A 20,666-nucleotide genomic window follows, 5' to 3' on the forward strand; every position below is an offset into this window, starting at 1 on the left:
AATTGGTCTGGCCCCTTGCTGTGCCCGGGGTTATCTGAGCGGATAAGAGTCTTTATCCAACAGCGTTAGCTCAGTGATGTCATGGTTAGCTGGTGTGCCTGGTCACACGCAAGGATTAAACATCGCTGGCCATGGCCGTGGCCCAGCACTGTGGAAGTTGTTGCTCATCAAGGATTAAACATCGCTGGCCATGGCCCTGGCCCAGCACTGTGGAAGTTGTTGCTCATCAAGGATTAAACATGGCTGGCCCAGCACTGTGGAAGTTGTTGCTCATCAAGGATTAAACATGGCTGGCCCTGGCCCAGCACTGTGGAAGTTGTTGCTCATCGGGTGGGGTGTGCATTCTGTACGTTTCAAGACTGATAGGTTATTAATCTCCAAAGATATTTGTTTTTTTTAAAAAGGAAACATTCGAAGACACCAGATTGCTACAACATTATTGCTATTAAGAAAATAAAAAGCCAAGTCTTTTCCTCAATAAGGCTACTAAAATGGATGACATTTCAAAAAAATTTAACTCCATTTTAGATAATTCTAGAATCTTAAACCTCTTTTCAAACATTACCATCCTTTACCGCACAATGCAAGGGAGCAAGCAAAAACAAAATAAATCCAAAAGCTATACACCGAGTATAACCAAACATTACCATATATATATATATATTTTTTTAATACTCCACATCACTACCCCTCTCCACAACGATACACTGAGTATACCAAACATTAAGAACACCTTCCTAATATTGAGTTGCACCTCCTCCCCTGTTGTCCTCAGAACAGCCTCAATTCATCAGGTCATGGACTCTACAAGGTGTTGAAAGCGTTCCACAGGGAAGCTGGCCCATGTTGACTCCAATGCTTGCTACAGTTGTGTCAAGTTGGTTGGATGTCCTTTGGGTGGTGGACCATTCTTGAATCACACGGGAAACTGTTGAGTGTGGAAAAACCCAGCAGCGTTTCAGTTCTTGACACAAACCGGTGTGCCTGGCACCTACTACCATAGCCTGTTCAAAGGCACTTAAATATTTTGTCTTGCCCATTTACCCTCTGAATGGCACACACACACAATCCATGTCTCAGGCTTAAAAATCATTCTTCAACCTGTCTCCTCCCCTTCATCTACACTGATTGAAGTGGATTTAACAGGTGACATCAAAAAGGAATCATAGTTTTCACTTGGTCAGTTTGTCAAGGGAAAGAGCTTGTTACGTTATGTATACGCACGCGCACACGTTCAAAAGTTTGGGGTCACTTAGATATGTCCATGTTTTTGAAAGAAAAGCACCCTCAAAACACCAGTCTCAACATCAACAGTGAAGAGGCGACTCCGGGATGCTGGCCTTCTAGGCAGAGCTGCAAAGAAAAAGCCATATCTCAGACTGGCCAATAAAAAGAAAAGATTAAGATGGGCAAAAAAAACACAAGACACTGGACAGAGGAACTCTGCCTAGAAGGCCAGGATTCCGAAGTCGCCTCTTCACTGTTGACAATGAGACTGGTGTTTTGTGGGTACTATTTAATGAAGCTGCCAGTTTAGGACTTGTGAGGCGTCTGTTTCTCAAACTAGACATACTAATGTACTTGTCCTCTTGCGCAGTTGTGCACCGGGGCCTCCCACTCCTCTTTCTATTCTGGTTAGCGCCAGTTTGCGCTGTTCTGTGAAGGGAACAGTATACAGCGTTGTACGAGATCTTCAGTTTCTTGGCAATTTCTCGCATGGAATAGCCTTCATTTCTCAGAACAAGAAAAGACTGACGAGTTTCAGAAGAAAGGTCTTTGTTTCTGGCCATTTTGAGCTTGCAGTCGAACCCACAAATGCTGATACTCCAGATACTCAACTAGTCTAAAGAAGGCCAGCTTTATTGCTTCTTTAAATCAGAACAACAGTTTTCAGCTGTGCTAACATAATTGCAAAAGAGTTTTCTAGTGATCCATTAGCCTTTTAAAAATGATAAACTTGGATTAGCTAACACAACGTGCCATTGGAACACAGGAGTGATGGTTGCTGATAATGGGCCTCTGTACGCCCATGTAGATATTCCACTAAAAATCTGCCGTTTCCAGCTACAATAGTCATTTACAACATTAATGTCAACACTGTATCTGATCAATATTATCTTATTTTAATGGACAAAAAAAATGCTTTTCATGTAAATAAACAAGGGGGGGGGGGTCAAAATCAAAAGTAAGAGTCAGTATCTGGTGTGGCCACCAGCTGCATTAAGTACTACAGTACATGTCCTCCTCATGGACTGCACCAGATTTGCCAGTTCTTGCTGTGAGATGTTACCCCACTCTTCCACCAAGTCACCTGCAAGTTCCCGGACATTTCTAGGTGGAATGGACCTAGCCCTCACCCTCCGATCCAACAGGTCCCAGACGTGCTCAATGGGATTGCGATCCGGGCTCTTCGCTGGCCATGGCAGAACACTGACATTCCTGTCTTGCAGGAAATCACGCACAGAACGAGCTGTATGGCTGGTGGCATTGTCATGACAGGATAAGCCTGCAGGAAAGGTACCACATGAGGGAGGAGGTCTTCCCTGTAAGGCACAGCGTTGAGATTGCCTGCAATGACATCAAGCTCAGTCCAATGCTGTGACACACCGCCCCAGACCACGATGGACCCTCCACCTCCAAATCAATCAGCTGTTCATCCTGTCTCCCTGTAGCGCTGTCTTAGGCGTCTCACAGTACGGACATTGCAATTTATTGCCCTGGCCGCATCTGCAGTCCTCATGCCTCCTTGTAGCATGCCTAAGGCACGTTCACGCAGATGAGCAGGGACCCTGGGCATCTTTCTTTTGGTGTTTTTCCAGAGTCAGTAGAAAGGCCTGTTTAGAGTCCTACGTTTTCATAACTGTGACCTTAATTGCCTACTGTGTGTAAGCTGTTAGTGTCTTAATGAACATGCACCTGAGGAACAGTCATTAATTGTTTATGGTTCATTGAACAAGCATGGGAAACAGTGTTTAAACCCTTTACAATGAAGAGCTGTGAAGTTCTGTATTTTAACGAATTATCTTTGAAAGACAGGGTCCTGAAAAAGGGACATGTCTTTTTTTTTGCTGCACACACACACACACACAGTTGAAGTCGGAAGTTTACATACAGTTAGGTTGGAGTCATTAAAACTCGTTTTTCAACCAATCCACAAGTTTTTTGTTAACAAACTGTAGTTTTGGCAAGTCGGATAGGACATCTACTTTGTGCATGACACAAGTAATTTTTCCAACAATTGTTTAAAGAAAGATTATTTCACTTATAACTCACTGTATCACAATTCCAGTGGGTCAGAAGTTTACATACACTAAGTTGACTGTGCATTTAAAACAGCTTGGAAGATTCCAGAAAATGTCATGGCTTAGCTTCTGATAGGCTAATTGGCATCATTTGAGTCAATTGGAGGTGTACCTGTGGATGCATTTCAAGTCCTACCTTCAAACTCAGTGCCTCTTTGCTTGTCATCATGGGAAAATCTAAAGAAATCAGCCAAGAAGTCTGGTTCATCCTTCGGAGCAATTTCCAAACCCCTGAAGGTACCACGTGCATCTGTACAAACAATAGTACGCAAGTATAAACACCATGGGACCACGCAGCCGTCATACCGCTCAGGAAGCAGACGCGTTCTGTCTCCTAGAGATGAACGTACTTTGGTGCGAAAAGTGCAAATCAATCCCATAACAACAGCAAAGGACCTTGTGAAGATGCTGGAGGAAACGGGTACAAAAGTATCTATATCCACAATAAAACGAGTCCTATATAGACATAACCTGAAAGGCCGCTCAGCAAGGAAGAAGCCACTGCTCCAACACCGCCAAAAAAAAGCCAGACTACAGTTTGCAACTGCACATGGGGACAAAGATCGTACTTTTTGGAGAAATGTCCTCTGGTCTGATGAAACAAAAATAGAACTGTTTGGCCATAATGAACATCATTATGTTTAATGGAAAAACGGCGAGGTTTGCAAGCCGAAGAACACCATCCCAACCGTGAAGCACAGGGGTGGCAGCATCATGTTGTGGGGGTGCTTCGCTGCAGGAGGGACTGGTGCACTTCACAAAATAGATGGCATCATGAGGAAAGAAAATTATGTGGATATATTGAAGCAACATCTCAAGACATCAGTCAGGAAGTTAACCTGTTAGGGCTAGGGGGCAGTATTGACACGGCCGGATAAAAAAACGTACCCGATTTAATCTGGTTACTAATCCTGCCCAGTAACTAGAATATGCATATAATTATTGGCTTTGGATAGAAAACACCCTAAAGTTTCTAAAACTGTTTGAATGGTGTCTGTGAGTATAACAGAACTCATATGGCAGGCCAAAACCTGAGAAGACTCCATGCAGGAAGTGGCCTGTCTGACAAGTTGTGTTTCATCTTGGCTCTTTTTATTGTAGACTGAGGATCTTTGCTATAACGTGACACTTCCTACGGCTCCCATAGGCTCTCAGAGCCCGGGAAAAAGCTGAACGATATCGAGGCAGGCTCTGGCTGAAACACATTATCGCTTTTGGCAAGTGGCCGATCAGAGTACTATGGGCTTAGGCGCGTGCCCGAGTCGACCCCATGCTTTATTTTCTTTCGTCTGTTTACCTAAACGCAGATTCCCGGTCGGAATATTATCGCTTTTTTATGAGAAAAATGGCATAAAAATTGATTTTAAACAGCGGTTGACATGCTTCGAAGTACGGTAATGGAATATTTAGAATTCTTTTGTCACGAATTGCGCCATGCTCGTCACCCTTATTTAGCCTTTAGGATAGTGTCTAGAACGCACGAACAAAACGCCGCTGTTTGGACATAACGATGGATTATTTTGGACCAAACCAACATTTGTTATTGAAGTAGAAGTCCTGGGAGTGCTATCTGACAAAGACAACAAAGGTAAGAACATTTTTCTTATAGTAAATCTGACTTTGATGAGTGCTAAACCTGCTGGGTGTCTAAATAGCTAGCCCTGTGATGCCGGGCTATCTACTGAGAATATTGCAAAATGTGCTTTCACCGAAAAGCTATTTTAAAATTGGACATATCGAGTGCATAGAGGAGTTCTGTATCTATAATTCTTAAAATAATTGTTATGCTTTTTGTGAACGTTTATCGTGAGTAATTTAGTAAATTCACCGGCAGTGTTCGGTGGGAATGCTAGTCACATAATAATGTAGAAAGCTGGTTTTTGATATAAATATGAACTTGATTGAACAAAACATGCATGTATTGTATAACATAATGTCCTAGGGTTGTCATCTGATGAAGATCATCAAAGGTTAGTGCTACATTTAGCTGTGGTTTGGGTTTATGTGACATATGCTAGCTTGAAAAATGGGTGTCTGATTATTTCTGTCTGGGTACTCTGCTGACATAATCTAATGTTTTGCTTTCGTTGTAAAGCCTTTTTGAAATCGGACAGTGTGGTTAGATTAACGAGAGTCTTGTCTTTAAAATGGTGTAAAATAGTCATATGTTTGAAAAATTGAAGTTTTTGCATTTGAGGTATTTGAATAACGCGCCACGGGATTACACTGTCTGTTGAGTAGGTGGGACGCTAGCCCATAGAGGTTAAAGCTTCCTGACTGATGTCTTGAAATGGGTCTTCCAAATGGACAATGACCCAAGTTAAACAATTTAAAAGCAACGCTACCAAATACTAATTGAGTGTATGTAAACTTCTGACCCACTGGGAATGTGATGAAAGAAATAAAAGCTGAAATAAATCACTCTACACTATTATTCTGACATTTCACATTCTTAAAATAAAGTGGTGATCCTAACTGACCTAAAACAGGGAATTTTTACTAGGATTAAATGTCAGGAATTGTGAAAAACTGAGTTTAAATGTATTTGGCTAAAGTTTATGTAAACTTCTGACTTCAACTGTATGTATGCATGCATGCATGCATGCATGCATGGACATTTTACACACACACACATACACACACACACACACACACACACACAGTGGCAGGACTAATGTAAAAGGCATATAACCCATAGGGTGGGACAGGACTAGGGGTGTAAAGGGTACATGTATTCGTACCGATGGTTCGGTCCGCACTGTGAACCCTAATTAATACCTACCAAAAATGTACAAAATAAAAACAAGGCCACTAGGCTATGCTGCATTCTAGGCCTCGAGTAAATCTGAGCTGAAAACATGGCAGGCTATTCCCTTAACTAAAGACTATGCACAAGTTGTAATATTCTATCCATAAATGACACATTCCAAAAACAGTTCTTTTGTGAGGGGCAGCCGGGAACTAGTTCTATATGATGTCGAGTGGTGGGGTGGATAAACCAGAATTGGAGGATCTTCCACTGTCCTTTAAAAATCGCCCGTTTGGAAACATTGTAGCATCCCAGAAGATTCCCAATGATGCACAGAGAGTTGTGGATCAAAGATTAAACAGTGTGTTGCCACGCTCAACGACAATAGCCTATGCAGCTGCCAACACCTCAAACATGTTGACCCATGTCACGCAGACATCACCCCAGTACACCGGAGCAAGACTGACACGAAAAGAAACATTGGCTCCCCTCTGAATTCAAGCAGCCCTTGGCAGCGGATTCTGAACTGGACAGAATAAATTACAAGACTAGTAGATAGGCTAGTTTATATATTTTTAAATAAAACGTTAAATAAAAAAATGCTTGTAAACAAATAACTGAGTTCATAAACCACATGAATAGATTGCTTTTTATAAATACTGTTGTGTTGCATTTAACTGCCGAAAATGCTGTTCTAGAGGCCATTTCCATTGTAGATGAGGTCACCATGTGTGAGAATGAGTAAATCACCAGTTTGAGAGCTTTTCAAGTGTTTTTTTCCCAGTCGTATGTGGTAGATTCCCACTTGTTTACGAATGCACCATGACACTGCCTCCTCCAGCACCAGATACACACTTGTTACCCTCATAAAGGAGGCGTGTTTGTAGCACGGTGGGGTAATGTGATTGGGCTGTCACTTATTTTTATTTAACCTTTAACTAGACAAGTCAGTGAATAACAAATTCTTAATTACAATGACGATCTACCCCGGCCAAAACCTCCCCTAACCAAGAACGACGGACGACAATGGGCCAATTGTGTGCCGTCCAATTGGATGACAGCATAACACCTGTACTTGACACACCTTGTTGGCCATTAGCCAAAATGGCATTTCTCAACTAGTTCAAACCACATGAATTCATCCAACTTTTATTTAGGACTTAAATTCCCACCTCCTACATGGTTACAAACGCAGCATCAGAATGGAAACTCGAGAGGCCTAACATGTCGATCCGGTCACAACAACAATGCAAGGAACATTGTGAACGGCATTTAACTTTCCCCAAAACTGCAATATGTACAAAACCATGGGTTTGGTGAACTGTTACACCCCTAGGCAGAACTAATATAAAGACAGACCCTTTAACCTTCTCTACTTGGTTTATAAACCATCTTGTATCCACAAGACAGTTGGTCCTCATCAATCAACGTAAATGAGGCCAGAATAAAACCAAATCAGGGCCGTGTTTAGGGCTCCATTGATCATGTGCAGCTGTGCCAAACTGCAGCACAAAGCGTTGCCGAGCGACAGCTGAATTATGCAAGGACCAGGGGTGGTCAATGACGTAAGTACTGAATTGATTTATTTATTTAACCAGGCTAGCCTCGTTAAGACAAATAACATATTTTTTTTTGTTATTGACAGAAATGCAGTACTAAATAGAAGATCTCCTCTTGGGCCCACTCACAAGGTCAGGCCCCTTTAAACTCATGTTAAACAACTATGTAACGTGCTGATTGTGGAAGATATATATATATAATAAATAGCATTTAGCAGACTTTTTTTTTTACTCCAAAGTGACATAGTCCTGCGTCCACGCATGGGTGGTCCCGGGAATCTAACCCACTATCATGGCATTACAATCACCATGCTCTACCAAGTGAGAAACAGACGACCATTTTGTAATTGTATTTATTAAATGATCCCCATTAGCTGCTGCCAACGCAGCAACTACTCTTCCTGGGGTCCAGCAAAATTAAGGCAGTAAAAAACATTACAATAAATTACAGAATCCACAAACACACTTAAGTGTGTGCCCTCAGGCCCATACTCCACTACCACAACACAAAATCCAAGTGAACGTGTGTGTGTGTATAGTGCGTATGTTATCATGTGTGTGTGTACTGTATGCATGTGTCTATGTTTGTGTTACTATTTGTTTATGAATTTAACCTTTATTTAATTAGGCAAGTCAGTTAATAACATTCTTATTTACATCTATTGAGCAAAAAGCTTTAAAAAATGGAAACCCATCCTCCACTCTCATTTGTAAATGGATTTTATGGCATCTGCTAGCCTTTGTACGGACAGACAGTGCCATCAAACCAGTCTGGCTCTCCACCTCCATCTTTCACGACATCTGACCCTGATACTAAGGAGGGAAACTAGTCTATAGGCTGCAGTAAAAGATGAAAGGGAATTAAAGCATTTGAGGCAGACATTTTCTTGATCCAGGACACTATCCTAGTACTACACTCATCCAACTCAACAAACAGCTTTAAAAATGTACTTATCTCACTGAGGGACAAGTTTGAATTAAACCTGAGATAAGGGGGAAGTATCTTTAAGGTTTCTTAACTGGATTGAACACAGAAGGAAAATCAGAAAGATGTAATATTCTCAAAACAAATCCCCTCGTCTCCAACACAATCTTTAATGACAACTGACACTAGGACCAAAGAGGAATACAACTCTATAGGGTGCAGTAAAGAGGAAAAATAAATGGAAAGGTTCAAATTACAGGGGGTAGTGGATACATGACCTTGGGGGGGGGGTAATGTAAGAAATGTAAGAATGGATTACTCCCTTCAAAAAGAACAAGTAAAAGATTGATGTCAGGCACCTCTAAAGAAATACACACAGCACTAATTATCTTACACCACACCCAGGTAAAAGCAAAAACTAAAGCAGGAAGTACCAGTGACTCAGTCTATAAAAAAGCAGATGCTAAGCTACAGGACTGTTTTGCTAGCACAGACAGGAATATGTTCCGGGATTCTTCTGATGGCATTGAGGAGTACAGCACATCAGTCACTGGATTCATCAATAAGTGCATTGATGACGTTGTCCCGAAAAGTGACTGTACGTACATACCCTAACCAGAAGCCATGGATTACAGGCAACATCCGCACTGAGCTAAAGAGTAGAGCTGCTGCTTTCAAGGAGTAGGACTCTAACCCGGAAGCTTATAAGAATGGATGACAAAGGAACACCTATGTGAGAATGCTGTTCATTGACTACAGCTCAGCGTTCAATACCATAGTGCCCTCAAAGCTCATCAATAAGCTAAGGACCATGGAACTAAACACCTCCCTCTGCAACTGGATCCTGGACTTCCTGACGGGCAACCCCAGGTGGTAAGGGTAGGCAACCGCGTGTCTGCTACACTGATCCTCAACACGGGGGCCCCTCAGGGGTGCGTGCTCAGTCCCCTCCTGTACTCCCTGTTCCCTCATGACTGCATGGCCAGGCATGACTAACACCGTCATTAAGTTTGCCGATGACAACAGTGGTAGGCCTGATCACCAACAACGACGAGATAGGATATAGGGAGGAGGTCAGAGACCTGGCCGTGTGGTGCCAGGACAACAACCTCTCCCTCAACGTGATCAAGGCAAAGGAGATGATTGTGGACTACAGGAAAAGTAGGACGGAGCACACCCCCATTCTCATCGACGGGTGGAGCAGGTTGAGAGCTTCAAGTTCCTTGGTGTCCACATCACCAACAAACTAACATTGTCCAAGCACACCGAGAGAGTTGTGAAGAGGGCACGACAAAACCTATTCCCCCTCAGGAGACTGAAAAGATTTGGCATGGGTCCTCAGATCCTCAAAAAGGTTCTACAGCTGCACCATCGAGAGCATCCTGACTGGTTGCATCACTGCCTGGTATGGCAACTGCTAATCATTTTGCATCTTCATCTGTATTTACTGATACTTACGGTTGCAGTTGCTAGCTAGCTTGCTTTGGTTCACATTAGCTATTAGCTGTGTACAAGCCCAGGGGATTGTTTGAAAGAGAAACTCACATCTACTACTATGAGAGAGTGTACAGTCATGGCCAAAAGTTGAGAATGACACAAATATTAATTTTCACAAAGTCTGCTGCCTCAGTTTGTATGATGGCAATTTGCATATACTCCAGAATGTTATGAAGAGTGATCAGATGAATTGCAATTAACAGCAAAGTCCCTCTTTTGCCATGCAAATGAACTGAATCCCCCAAAAACATTTCCACTGCATTTCAGCACTGCCACAAAAGGACCAGCTGACATCATGTCAGTCCTTGTAGTGTTGACGAGGACAAGGCTGGAGATCACTCTGTCATGCTGATTGAGTTCGAATAACAGACTGGAAGCTTCAAAAGGACGGTGGTGCTTGGAATCATTGTTCTTCCTCTGTCAAGCATGGTTACCGGCAAGGAAACACGTGCAGTCATCATTTCTTTGCACAAAAAGGGCTTCATAGGCAAGGATATTGCTGCCAGTAAGATTGCACCTAAATCAACCATTTATCAGATCATCAAGAACTTCAAGGAGAGCAGTTAAATTGTTGTGAAGAAGGCTTCAGGGCACCCAAGAAAGTCCAGCAAGCGCCAGGACCGTCTCCTAAAGTTGATTCAGCAGCGGGATCGGGGCACCACCAGTACAGTGCTTGCTCAGGAATGGCAGCAGGCAGGAGTGAGTGCATCTGCACGCACAGTGAGGGGAAGACTTTTGGAGGATGGCCTGGTGTCAAGAAGGGCAGCAAAGAAGCTACTTCTCTCCAGGAAAGACATCAGGGACAGACTGATATTCTGCGAAAGGTACAGGGACTGAACTGCTGAGGACTGGGGTAAAGTCATTTTCTCTGATGAATCCCCGTTCCGATTGCTTGGGGCATCCGGAAAAAAGCTTGTCCGGAGAAGACTAGGTGAGCGCTACCATCAGTCCTGTGTCATGCCAACAGTAAAGCATCCTGAGACCATTCATGTGTAGGGGTTGCTTCTCAGCCAAGGGAGTGGGCTCACTCACAATTTTGCCTAAGAATACAGCCATGAATAAAGAATGGTACCAACACATCCTCCGAGAGCAACTTCTCCCAACCATCCAGGAACAGTTTGGTGACGAACAATGCCCTTTCCAGCATGATGGAGCACCTTGCCATAAGGCAAAAGTTATAACTAAGTGGCTCGGGGAACAAAACATTGATATTTGGGTCCATGGCCAGGAAACTCCCCAGACCTTAATCCCATTGAGAACTTGTGGTCAATCCTCAAGAGGCGGGTGGACAAACAAAAATCCCAACATTTTGACAAACTCCAAGCATTGATTATGCAAGAATGGGCTGCCATCAGTCAGGATGTGGCCCAGAAGTCTATTGAAATCATGCCAGGGCGGATTGCAGAGGTCTGAAAAAGAAGGGTCAACACTGCAAATATTGACTCTTTGCATCAACTTCATGTAATTGTCAATAAAAGCCTTTGACACTTATGAAATGCTTGTAATTATACTTCATTATTCCATAGTAACATCTGACAAAAATATCTAAAGACACTGAAGCAGCAAACTTTGTGGAAATTAATATTTGTCATTTTCTAAACTTTTGGCCACAACTAACTCCCTTATTTCTGCTTATCATCACGTGTTATAAAATGACAACAATGCCTTGCTAGCTGACTTCTCCACTGTCGAAGCAGTGTTTCCTGAAACATTCTGCCCTGTTCTGAAAGAACTCCCTGGGTTTACCATCATGCTGCGGATGTTTGGTCAGGACGTGTCATATTAACTTGTTTGCTTTGATTGACTCATTACTAAGCACTTCCCCGCACATAACATATTGTGGACGCCCCTCGTTATTTCTCAAAGTTTGTATGAAACCAAGAGAGAGAAACTCATTGCTGTATTTGCATTTCATGATGATTGAGCCCAGTCAGAACTTGTGGCTAGCTTGAGTCAATTTGATGACAGCGGTGAGTGATGGCGTGTGGGAATGGCAAGTCAGTAGCTGACAGCGCATCATCTGCTGCTGAACGACAGCGGTGCAGCATGTGTCGCGGAGGGATCTTCAAGAAAACTGCAGGAAAATAAATATGGTAAACCGTGAAACACACGGGCATCTCCCACTCCCACAGCTGCCAAACTGAGCAGACCGCTGCTAAGCAGAGAGCGCACTGAACAGTGAGCGCAGTTGCACGTGGCCAAATCAATCCCAGTAATCAATGAAATAGTTCTACATTTACTCTGGCACGTTGCGACCCACCATTAACAGGTCCGCGACCTACACTTTAAGAAAGGCTGCTCTAATTAAATGGCTACCCAGACTACTTACTCAGTTACCTCGACTAACCGCTGCCCCCATACATTGACTCTAATCAACCTACCAGGGTGTTTAAAAACACTACAGGAACAAGATCATCCACATGTATCGATCACATTTTTACTAATGCTGTAGAAATTTGTTCTAAAGCTATATCCGTACCCATTAGATGCAGTGATCACGATATAGTGGCTATATCAATGAAAGCCAAAGTTCCAACAGCTTGGCCTAAAATAGTGTATAAGATATCATACAAAAGATTCTGCTGTGACTCTTATGTGGATGATGTTAAAAATATTTGTTGGTCTGATGTGATTAATGAGGAGCATCCAGACACTGCACTTGATGAATTTATGAAATTGCTTCTTCCAATTATTGATAAACATGCACCTGTTAAGAAACTGACTGTTAGAACTGTTAAGGCTCCATGGATTGATGAGGAATTGAAAAACTGTATTGTTGAAAGAGATGGGACAAAAGGAGTGACTAATAAGTCTGGCTGCACATTTAACAGGCTGACTTACAGCAAATTGAGAAATTGTGACTAAACTCAACAAAAGGAATAAACTTTATTATGAAGCCAAGATCAATGATATAAAGAATGATGGAAAAAGACTTGAGTACTTTAAATGAAAATATGGGCAGAAAGACAAATTCAACACCATCTTTCATCGAATCAGATGGCTTATTCATCACAAAACCATTTGATGTTGCCAATTACTTGAATGATTATTTCATTGGCAAAGTGGGAAAACATAGGTAGGAAATGCCCACGACAAACAGTGAGCAATTATATTCATGTATAAAAAGCCAATGAAAGAAAAGCAGTGCAAGTTTGAATTTTGTCAAGTTAGTGTGGGAGAGGTAGAACATTTATTGTTATTGATCAATAATGACAAACCTCCTGGCATTGACAACTTAGATGGAAAGCTACTGAAGATGGTGGCTGACTCTATAGCCACGCCTATCTGTCATATCTTTAATCTGAGCCTAGAGGAAAGTCTTTGTCCTCAGGCCTGGAGGGAAGCCAAAGTCATTCCGCTACCCAAGAGTGGTAAAGCGGCCTTTACTGGTTCTAACAGCAGACCAAACAGCAAACTGTTGGAAAAAAATTGTGTTTGACCAAATACAATGCTATTTCTCTGTAAACAAATTAACAACAGACTTTCAGCATGCTTATAGAGAAGGGCACTCAGCATGTACTGCACTGACACAAATGACTGATGATTGGTTGAAAGACATTGATAATAAGAAGATTGTGGGAGCTGTACTGTTAGATTTCAGTGCAGCCTTTGATATTATTGACCATAACCGGTTGTTAAAAAAACGTTTGTTATGGCTTTTCAACCTCAGCTCCGAATCTACGATATGGCAATCTATCCAATAGAACTCAAAGGATTTTCTTTAACGGAAGCTTCTCTAATGTTAAACATGTAAAGTGTGGTGTACCACAGTGCAGCTCTCTAGGCCCTCTACTCCCCGTAATAAAGCGATGCAAAGCTTTTTTGACACCACACTCAAAAAAAACTAGTTCTGCAGGCTCTAGTTTTGTCTAATCTTATTTATTGTCCAGTCGTGTGGTCCAGTGCTGCAAGGAAACACATAGTTAAGCTGCTGCTGGCCCAGAATAGAGCAGCACCTTTTGCTCTTAATTATAATCAGAGGGCTAATATTAATACTATGCATGCCAGTCTCTCTTGGCTATGAGTTGAGGAGAGACTGACTGCATCACTTCTTTTTATAAGAAACAATGTGTTGAAAATCCCAAATTGTTTGCATAGTCAACTTACACACAGCTCTGACACACACACTTATCCCACCAGACATGCCACCAGGTTTTTTTTTTTCACAGCCCCCAAATCCATCAAATTCAAGAAAACGTACAGTATTATACAGAGCCCTTATTGCATGGACTTCCATCTCATATTGCTCAAATAAACAGCAAACCTGGTTTCAAAACAACAGATAAAGCAACACCTCGCGGCACAACGCCTCTCCCCTATTTGACCTAGATAGTTTGTGTGTATGCATTGACATGTAGGCTATGTGTGCCTTTTTAAAAATCAATCAATCAACTGTATTTATAAAGCCCTTCTTACATCAGCTGATGTCACAAAATGCTGTACAGAAACGCAGCCTAAAACCCCAAACAGCAAGCAATGCAGGTGTAGAAGCACGGTGGCTAGGAAAAACTCCCTAGAAAGGCTGAAACATACCTGGTTCCTCTCTCTCTAGGTTTCTTCCTATGAGGGGTGGCCAGTCCTCTTCTGGCTGTGCCGGGTGGAGATTATAACAGAACATGGCCAAGATGTATGTATGTAGTTCTGTCCTTGAGCTGTTATTGTCTAATTATGTTCTGTATTATGTGTAATGTTTTGTGTGGACCCCAGGAAGAGTAGCTTCTGCAACAGCTAATGGGGATCCTAATAAAATATCAAATACCAGTACCCCTTGCATATAGCCTCACTATTGTTATTTTACAGCTGCTCTTTAATTATTTGTTACTTTCATTTCTTATTTGTGTAGGTATTTTTCATAAATACATTGTTGATTCGGGGCTTGTAAGTAAGCATTTCACTAAGATCTACACATGTTGTGTTCAGCGCATTTTGACAAATGTAAGTTGATTTGATTGCCTGTCCTGCCCCCCCCAAACAATTTGGTGTCATATTCATTCACAAATACTATTCTCCCACTTTATGGCCTATCACATCTCATTCTGAACCAGCTGCTTCCAGTAGTTCCCATTCATTCAACAGTGTCTTGGACAGAGGCCAAGGCTACTTAGCTCTGCCAAGAACCCTTCTTTCTGTGTGAAGAGTGTGGCGGGCACCCTCCCAAATGGCACCCTATTCCCTATATAGTGCACTACTTTTGACCAAAGTCCATGTAGAAAGTGGTGCACTATATAGGGAATAGGGTGCCATTTGGGACGTAAACAAGAAGTCACACGAGCCGAAAGGAGAAGGTGGGAAAACCCCTGGAGCGTCTGGCTGAATAAACTCCCCTCCTGTTGGGCTAGTGGCCAGGAAGACACGATGACAAAGAAGAAAGTGGGAGAATAACCTCCTCTCCCCTTCCTGTTGGGCTAGCTGCTGGGAGAACACAGTTCTCTGTGCTCTCTGCCTGACCTCTACATGAGAAGAAACAGGAAGCAGAAGCAGTGCAGGCTGTCTGTGTATACTCAATTGTTAAGAGGATTTAGGTGGTGCTACAAGCAATGCCAAAGTCATGAGTTCATGTCCAATAAGGATCACACCCCTACTACAAAATGCATTAATCTCAGTGTGCTGGCCAGCTATTCCATTTATGTTAACAGCCCGTCAAGAGAATATAAAAATGTAGGCTCTATGCAATCACTCTAATCTACCAAGTCATTTTGGATAAAAACACAGTTTTGCTAAAGTGGGACATTGTATGTTACTATATTATTTTAGCAGCAGGAGCAGAGATGGATGGCAGTGTGCCAGTGTTCGGTCCTTGACTCTCAGTGTGAGTGGGTCAACAGAGAGAAAGGATGGATGGAAACAAAACAACAGAGAAAAAAAAAAGAAAAAGATGACCCTTCCTCCCCCCTCACTGTGAAGCATTATGAAGCATTATGCAAGTTTCATATGGAGCCAGTCATTAAAAGTGACTGCATACCACGTCGCAGTAAGCAAACAGTAGATAATAGCCTGTTTTACATAGAACTGCTGTGATCAATGGAGGAAAAAATACAAAATACTCCAACACTTTTGTAACATGGTAAAGTGTGTGGATTCAATATTACATCTGCTGCTGGGCTTTTTGCTGCACATGGGATACCTAAAGCTAATTTCACGGTAAAGCATGCACACCACCAGTGTCTTCCTACAGTGTAGGCTACCCATTCCCTGTAGAGACCCATTCCAATGATCTTGAAGTGAAAGTAGATCACACTCCTGGCTTTTGGAATGTAAAATCTTACCACAAAACATTTATAGAGTGTAAGGGTGTTGAAGGGTGAAATACAACTTACTTGTTTGAATGATCCATCATCAAAGCCCCAATCTCCAAATCCATTGGATGATGTGAAGGAGTGTTGTTCTGTTGTAGACTGGTCTTTCTCCACAGACTCTTGCTTTAGATTCATAGGAAGGGAAGCGGCGCTGTGTTTAGCAGACGCTGATGGAGAGGTCGAATACAGAGGAAAAGAAGATAAGGAACTATCCTGTTGGAGTGGAGACATCTTCGTCATGTGGCCACCATCATCATCATCATCCTCACTGTTCTCTTCTTCATATGCCATCCTTTCTTCTTCCTCATCATCTTCCTCTGACCCTTCACCTCCCAGTCCCTCTTCTCCGTTCTCCCTATCCACACCACTTTGAGTGTTGGTGTTACTACCACCAGCCTCGGTCTGTTGCTGACCCATCTGAGGGGTCCTTCCTGTCCCGGTTCCTTCCATCCGTTTGCCCAGGAAGGTAGAGTCCAGGGGGGCTCCAGTGTTCCGGGTCGCAGTCACATGTTTAATGAACATCATCTGGGCCTGGCGGAGGTGTTTCTCCTGCCGGTCCATCTCCAGCTTGGCCTCCTGTTGTCTCTGGAGCTGCTCCATCACAGCCTCTAGTCTGACACCAACAGGGCTACCTAGACCCAGACCACCCCCAGCCTCCTGCGATAGGTTGGGCTGTAGGGAGAGGAAAGGAACGAAATGTACAGAGTAAATATATTGTAAACAGATCTTATTTTTCCCCACAGATGTAAGGAAGTAAAAATGACTTGCCTAGTTAAATAAAGGTTCAATTTTATATATATATAAAATTAACATTTTTTCCCCCCAAAGATAGAATATCTTATTTGTATAGTTATGTAGTTTATGGCTGGGTGTTACAGGGGTGTAAGATTTTTCTATATGCGGGGTTCTGGATGGCCAGCAGATCCAACCTGCTTGGTTACAGCTGCACCAGGGTCAGACAGCATTCCTGTGTATATTAAGACAGGGTTTCCCAAACTCGTCCCTGCCCCCCTGAGTGCACATTTTGGTGTTTGCCCAAGCACTACACAGACAATTCAAATAATCAAAGCTTGATGATGAGTTGGTTATTTGAATCAGCTGTGTGGTGCTAGAGCAAACACCAAAATGTGCACTCAGGGGGGCAGGGACGAGATATGTCTCTGAAGATGTTCCTCAATCCAAGGATGAGAAATGCATTGTACTCCAAATTGTCCCATTATCCTAACTGTTACACAGTAAAGATTAAACTGCTAGCTTAAGTATAGCAGTTGTTCAATCTTCTCAGTTTAACAGTTGGAATAATGGGCCAATTCGGAGTCCAATGCATATCTCATCCCTGGATTGAGGTACATTTTCCAAGCCATATCTCACAATGGTTACGCAGTGTCTTAATATACACAGGAATGCTGTCTGGCCCTAGTGCAGCCAGTAAGCAAGCAGGTCGGATCTGCTGGCTAGGGTTCTGGGTAGAGCCTCAACCACTCCACTTCAGAATTTTACCTACACAATGTATGGCCAGCTGTTAACATATAGGTCTATAAGTTAACCTGAAAGAAAATGGCGGCAGTGTAAGAGCCAACACAGTTTCTATAATTGGCTTTTCTTTTCAGCATGTTCAAAGTTATTTAAAAAGCGTGCAAGGAGAGGCATGTTTTCTTTGATAAACAGGGGCAGTTACGTACCACACGATATTATGCCCAATAAGACATCAAAAGGGAAAATATGATGAATTAAATATTATTTATTAAACCAAATTCGTTTGATAAAATAGGCCCCTATCAAAATTACCGTTAGTACAGTCCCCAATTATTATTTTTTAATAAATAGGATACACTGGCACGTGGATGACTCAAACAAACTTGTTGAGAAAAATACATCTCGCGCGTGGTTTAAATTACATTAAAACAATACCAACAGATGAATTTAGTATGATTGATCTACAAAGTGTTATAAGGTGACTAGAAAACATTTTGTCGAATGTTTATTTCACGAGATTCCATCGACAACAATGTATCAATCTCCAACTTTGTAAAAGGTGATCTCTTCTGCTCCGTGGTGATGGTAAAGCAAACATGACGTGTACTAGTTTTACTTTTCCAAAGTAGTGTCTCAATGTTTAAACACGTATAGGAATAAGGTAAACAATTCGCCGACCAGGTAACAAAATGTCGTCCCATCATGGTTTATAAAATATTAGTTTCAAAAGTGTAAAACTACATATGACTTTCACGACTGTTCCAGTATGTGACTAAATGGGGCACGGTGCCAGGGAAACCGTCCGTCAGCAGCGAACTGACTCGATTGAAACTCACCATTTGCGATTTCGAGTTTTCCATCCTCCCCTCAGCTTCCCAATTTAAACCTTCTTTTCCACTCGTTCTCTCTCCTACGTAAATCAATTTATATGGCAATATAGTTTATTATGATAAACTTTCGGTTGAAATCCATATAATGCCTGTAAGTGTTGCGATGGGAAGATTCTCGAGGAGGCCAGTGTAGGGTAAATGCCAGGCCTCACCTCCCTGACCGCAGCCTGGTCTTGATTGTCTCTGCCTGTATAGGTTAGTAGTCTACTACACCCCCCACAGTAACAAGAGAAGGCCCGCCCTACTTCAAAAGGGGTGCCTCTTCGTTTACAACATTATGGTGTTGGTCAATTCTTACCACAGTGCTCCTCAGACAGCAACGTCAAATACTATGAATAGTGTTTCTAGAATAAATTACGCAACTGTAGCCTGCTATGTGAAGCTGTTTTTCATAGCATAGTTTATATCCTAATAACACCATCAACAATACATGTATATATGGGTCATCAACGTGTTTAGCAGGGTTAGTTGCGTTCCCACTTAACGCTGCAAAAATGTGTATATAATGTTTATGTATTCCTATTGGTTGGTTGAATTTACATATCAAAAAGGTGTTATGTGATTGGTCATACTTGCAGATTAGGGAGATCGCCAACAAATTATTCCCCGTCTGATATTGACATGCATGCAGTCGGTCACGTTCTGAAATACTGTATTATATTCTCATATTTACAATGTGTATGAATTCACTATGTAACGTTACATGTCCTGATGTTTATAGATATATATGTGTGTATGGTAGGTGTTAGGGGCGTCCTGAGATGTGCTTTTTTTGTATGCTATTGTTGTAAGAGCGAGTTAGCTTAGCATGCTGTAATTGTAACGGTCACATTAGCTTCCCTGCTAATTCAGTTATTTCCATGCCAACAGACGAATCACGAATCTACACCCATCGACATACTGTCGCCCCGCTCATCTAACGTGCTACTTCCGTGTGTATATCATCAGAAGAAACACTGGCTGGACAGTCCTTTCTTTAAAAACAATGCTAGGAAGTACGATCACATGTTACACTGGTGCGGAGACCAGACAGCGGTTATCTATTTCTTTGCATTGCATATTTCTATACTATCATTTAATTTTTTTAACTATAACCATACCATGTTTATGCAATAACGCTTTGAATAATTGTGTATATGCCTACAATCCGTATCTAGGAATGCTCTTTGGCCATGTTGATGTAGTCTCCCCCATTTTATAATGGAGGCCATCCATGCGCTTCAGTGTGATGAGCGCATATAAAGGTCATGGTTTATACAGAATATAGCTTATGTCAAATTGAAGTCGAAAGTGGATTTTCTTTGGTGCATTTTAGTTAAACCATTTTCCTAACCTTAACTTAATTATCCTAACCTGCTGCGTATGTTCCCCTAACCGGATATAAAAAAGTGCATTATGGTAAATTCTGACAAACTATACTCTAGTCAAAACCGCATATAAAAACCTGTAACAGTACTTATCAAATTCAGGACTCGATTCTGCTCCCTGGTGGCATAAACATACTATAACATGACGGACTGCTTCACCAGTTGCTATAGTCACGGCAGTGCAGTGCAGAGCAAGAGTAATTCGTTTAGTAGTAGGTTTATACGTTCTCCGGTGCTATAGGGCTACTCGAATTAAAACATTCTAAAGCAAATCATTCAGCTCTGCCCAAAATTTGTCCACGAAAATAAACCCAAAAGCAGTGGTGGAAAAAGTACTCAATAGTCATACATGAGTAAAAGTGAAGATATCTTAATAGAAAATGACTAAAGTAAAAGTGAAAGGCACCCAGTAAAATACTACTTGAGTAAAAGTATTTGGTTTTAAAAATACTTAAGTATAAAAAGTAAATGGAATTGCTCAAATGTTTGTTTTTATTTTTAACTGCATTGATGGTTAAGGGCTTGTAAGTAAGCATTTCACTGTAAGCTCTACACACCTGTTGTTACAAATACGATTTGATAAAAGTATAAATCATTTCAACTTC

The 20,666-nt window shown here is 41.9% G+C and overlaps 1 protein-coding gene across 1 annotated transcript in view; it reads right to left on the reverse strand.

Moving 5' to 3' along the window:
* Window positions 1-18,958, reverse strand: part of LOC106584708 (AT-rich interactive domain-containing protein 3B) — a 34,387-nt gene extending 15,429 nt beyond the window's left edge. The window contains exons 1-2 of the mRNA XM_014170223.2: window positions 18,641-18,958; window positions 16,350-17,000 (exon numbers count right to left, since the gene is read on the reverse strand). Coding sequence (XP_014025698.1) covers window positions 16,350-17,000; window positions 18,641-18,664 — 675 coding nt within the window. The 5' untranslated portion in view covers window positions 18,665-18,958. The remainder of the gene's footprint in view (window positions 1-16,349; window positions 17,001-18,640) is intronic.
* Between the last annotated feature and the right edge of the window lie 1,708 nt (window positions 18,959-20,666).

The sequence above is a fragment of the Salmo salar genome, chromosome ssa23 (assembly GCF_905237065.1).
Source record: "Salmo salar chromosome ssa23, Ssal_v3.1, whole genome shotgun sequence".
Lineage (NCBI taxonomy): Eukaryota > Metazoa > Chordata > Actinopteri > Salmoniformes > Salmonidae > Salmo > Salmo salar.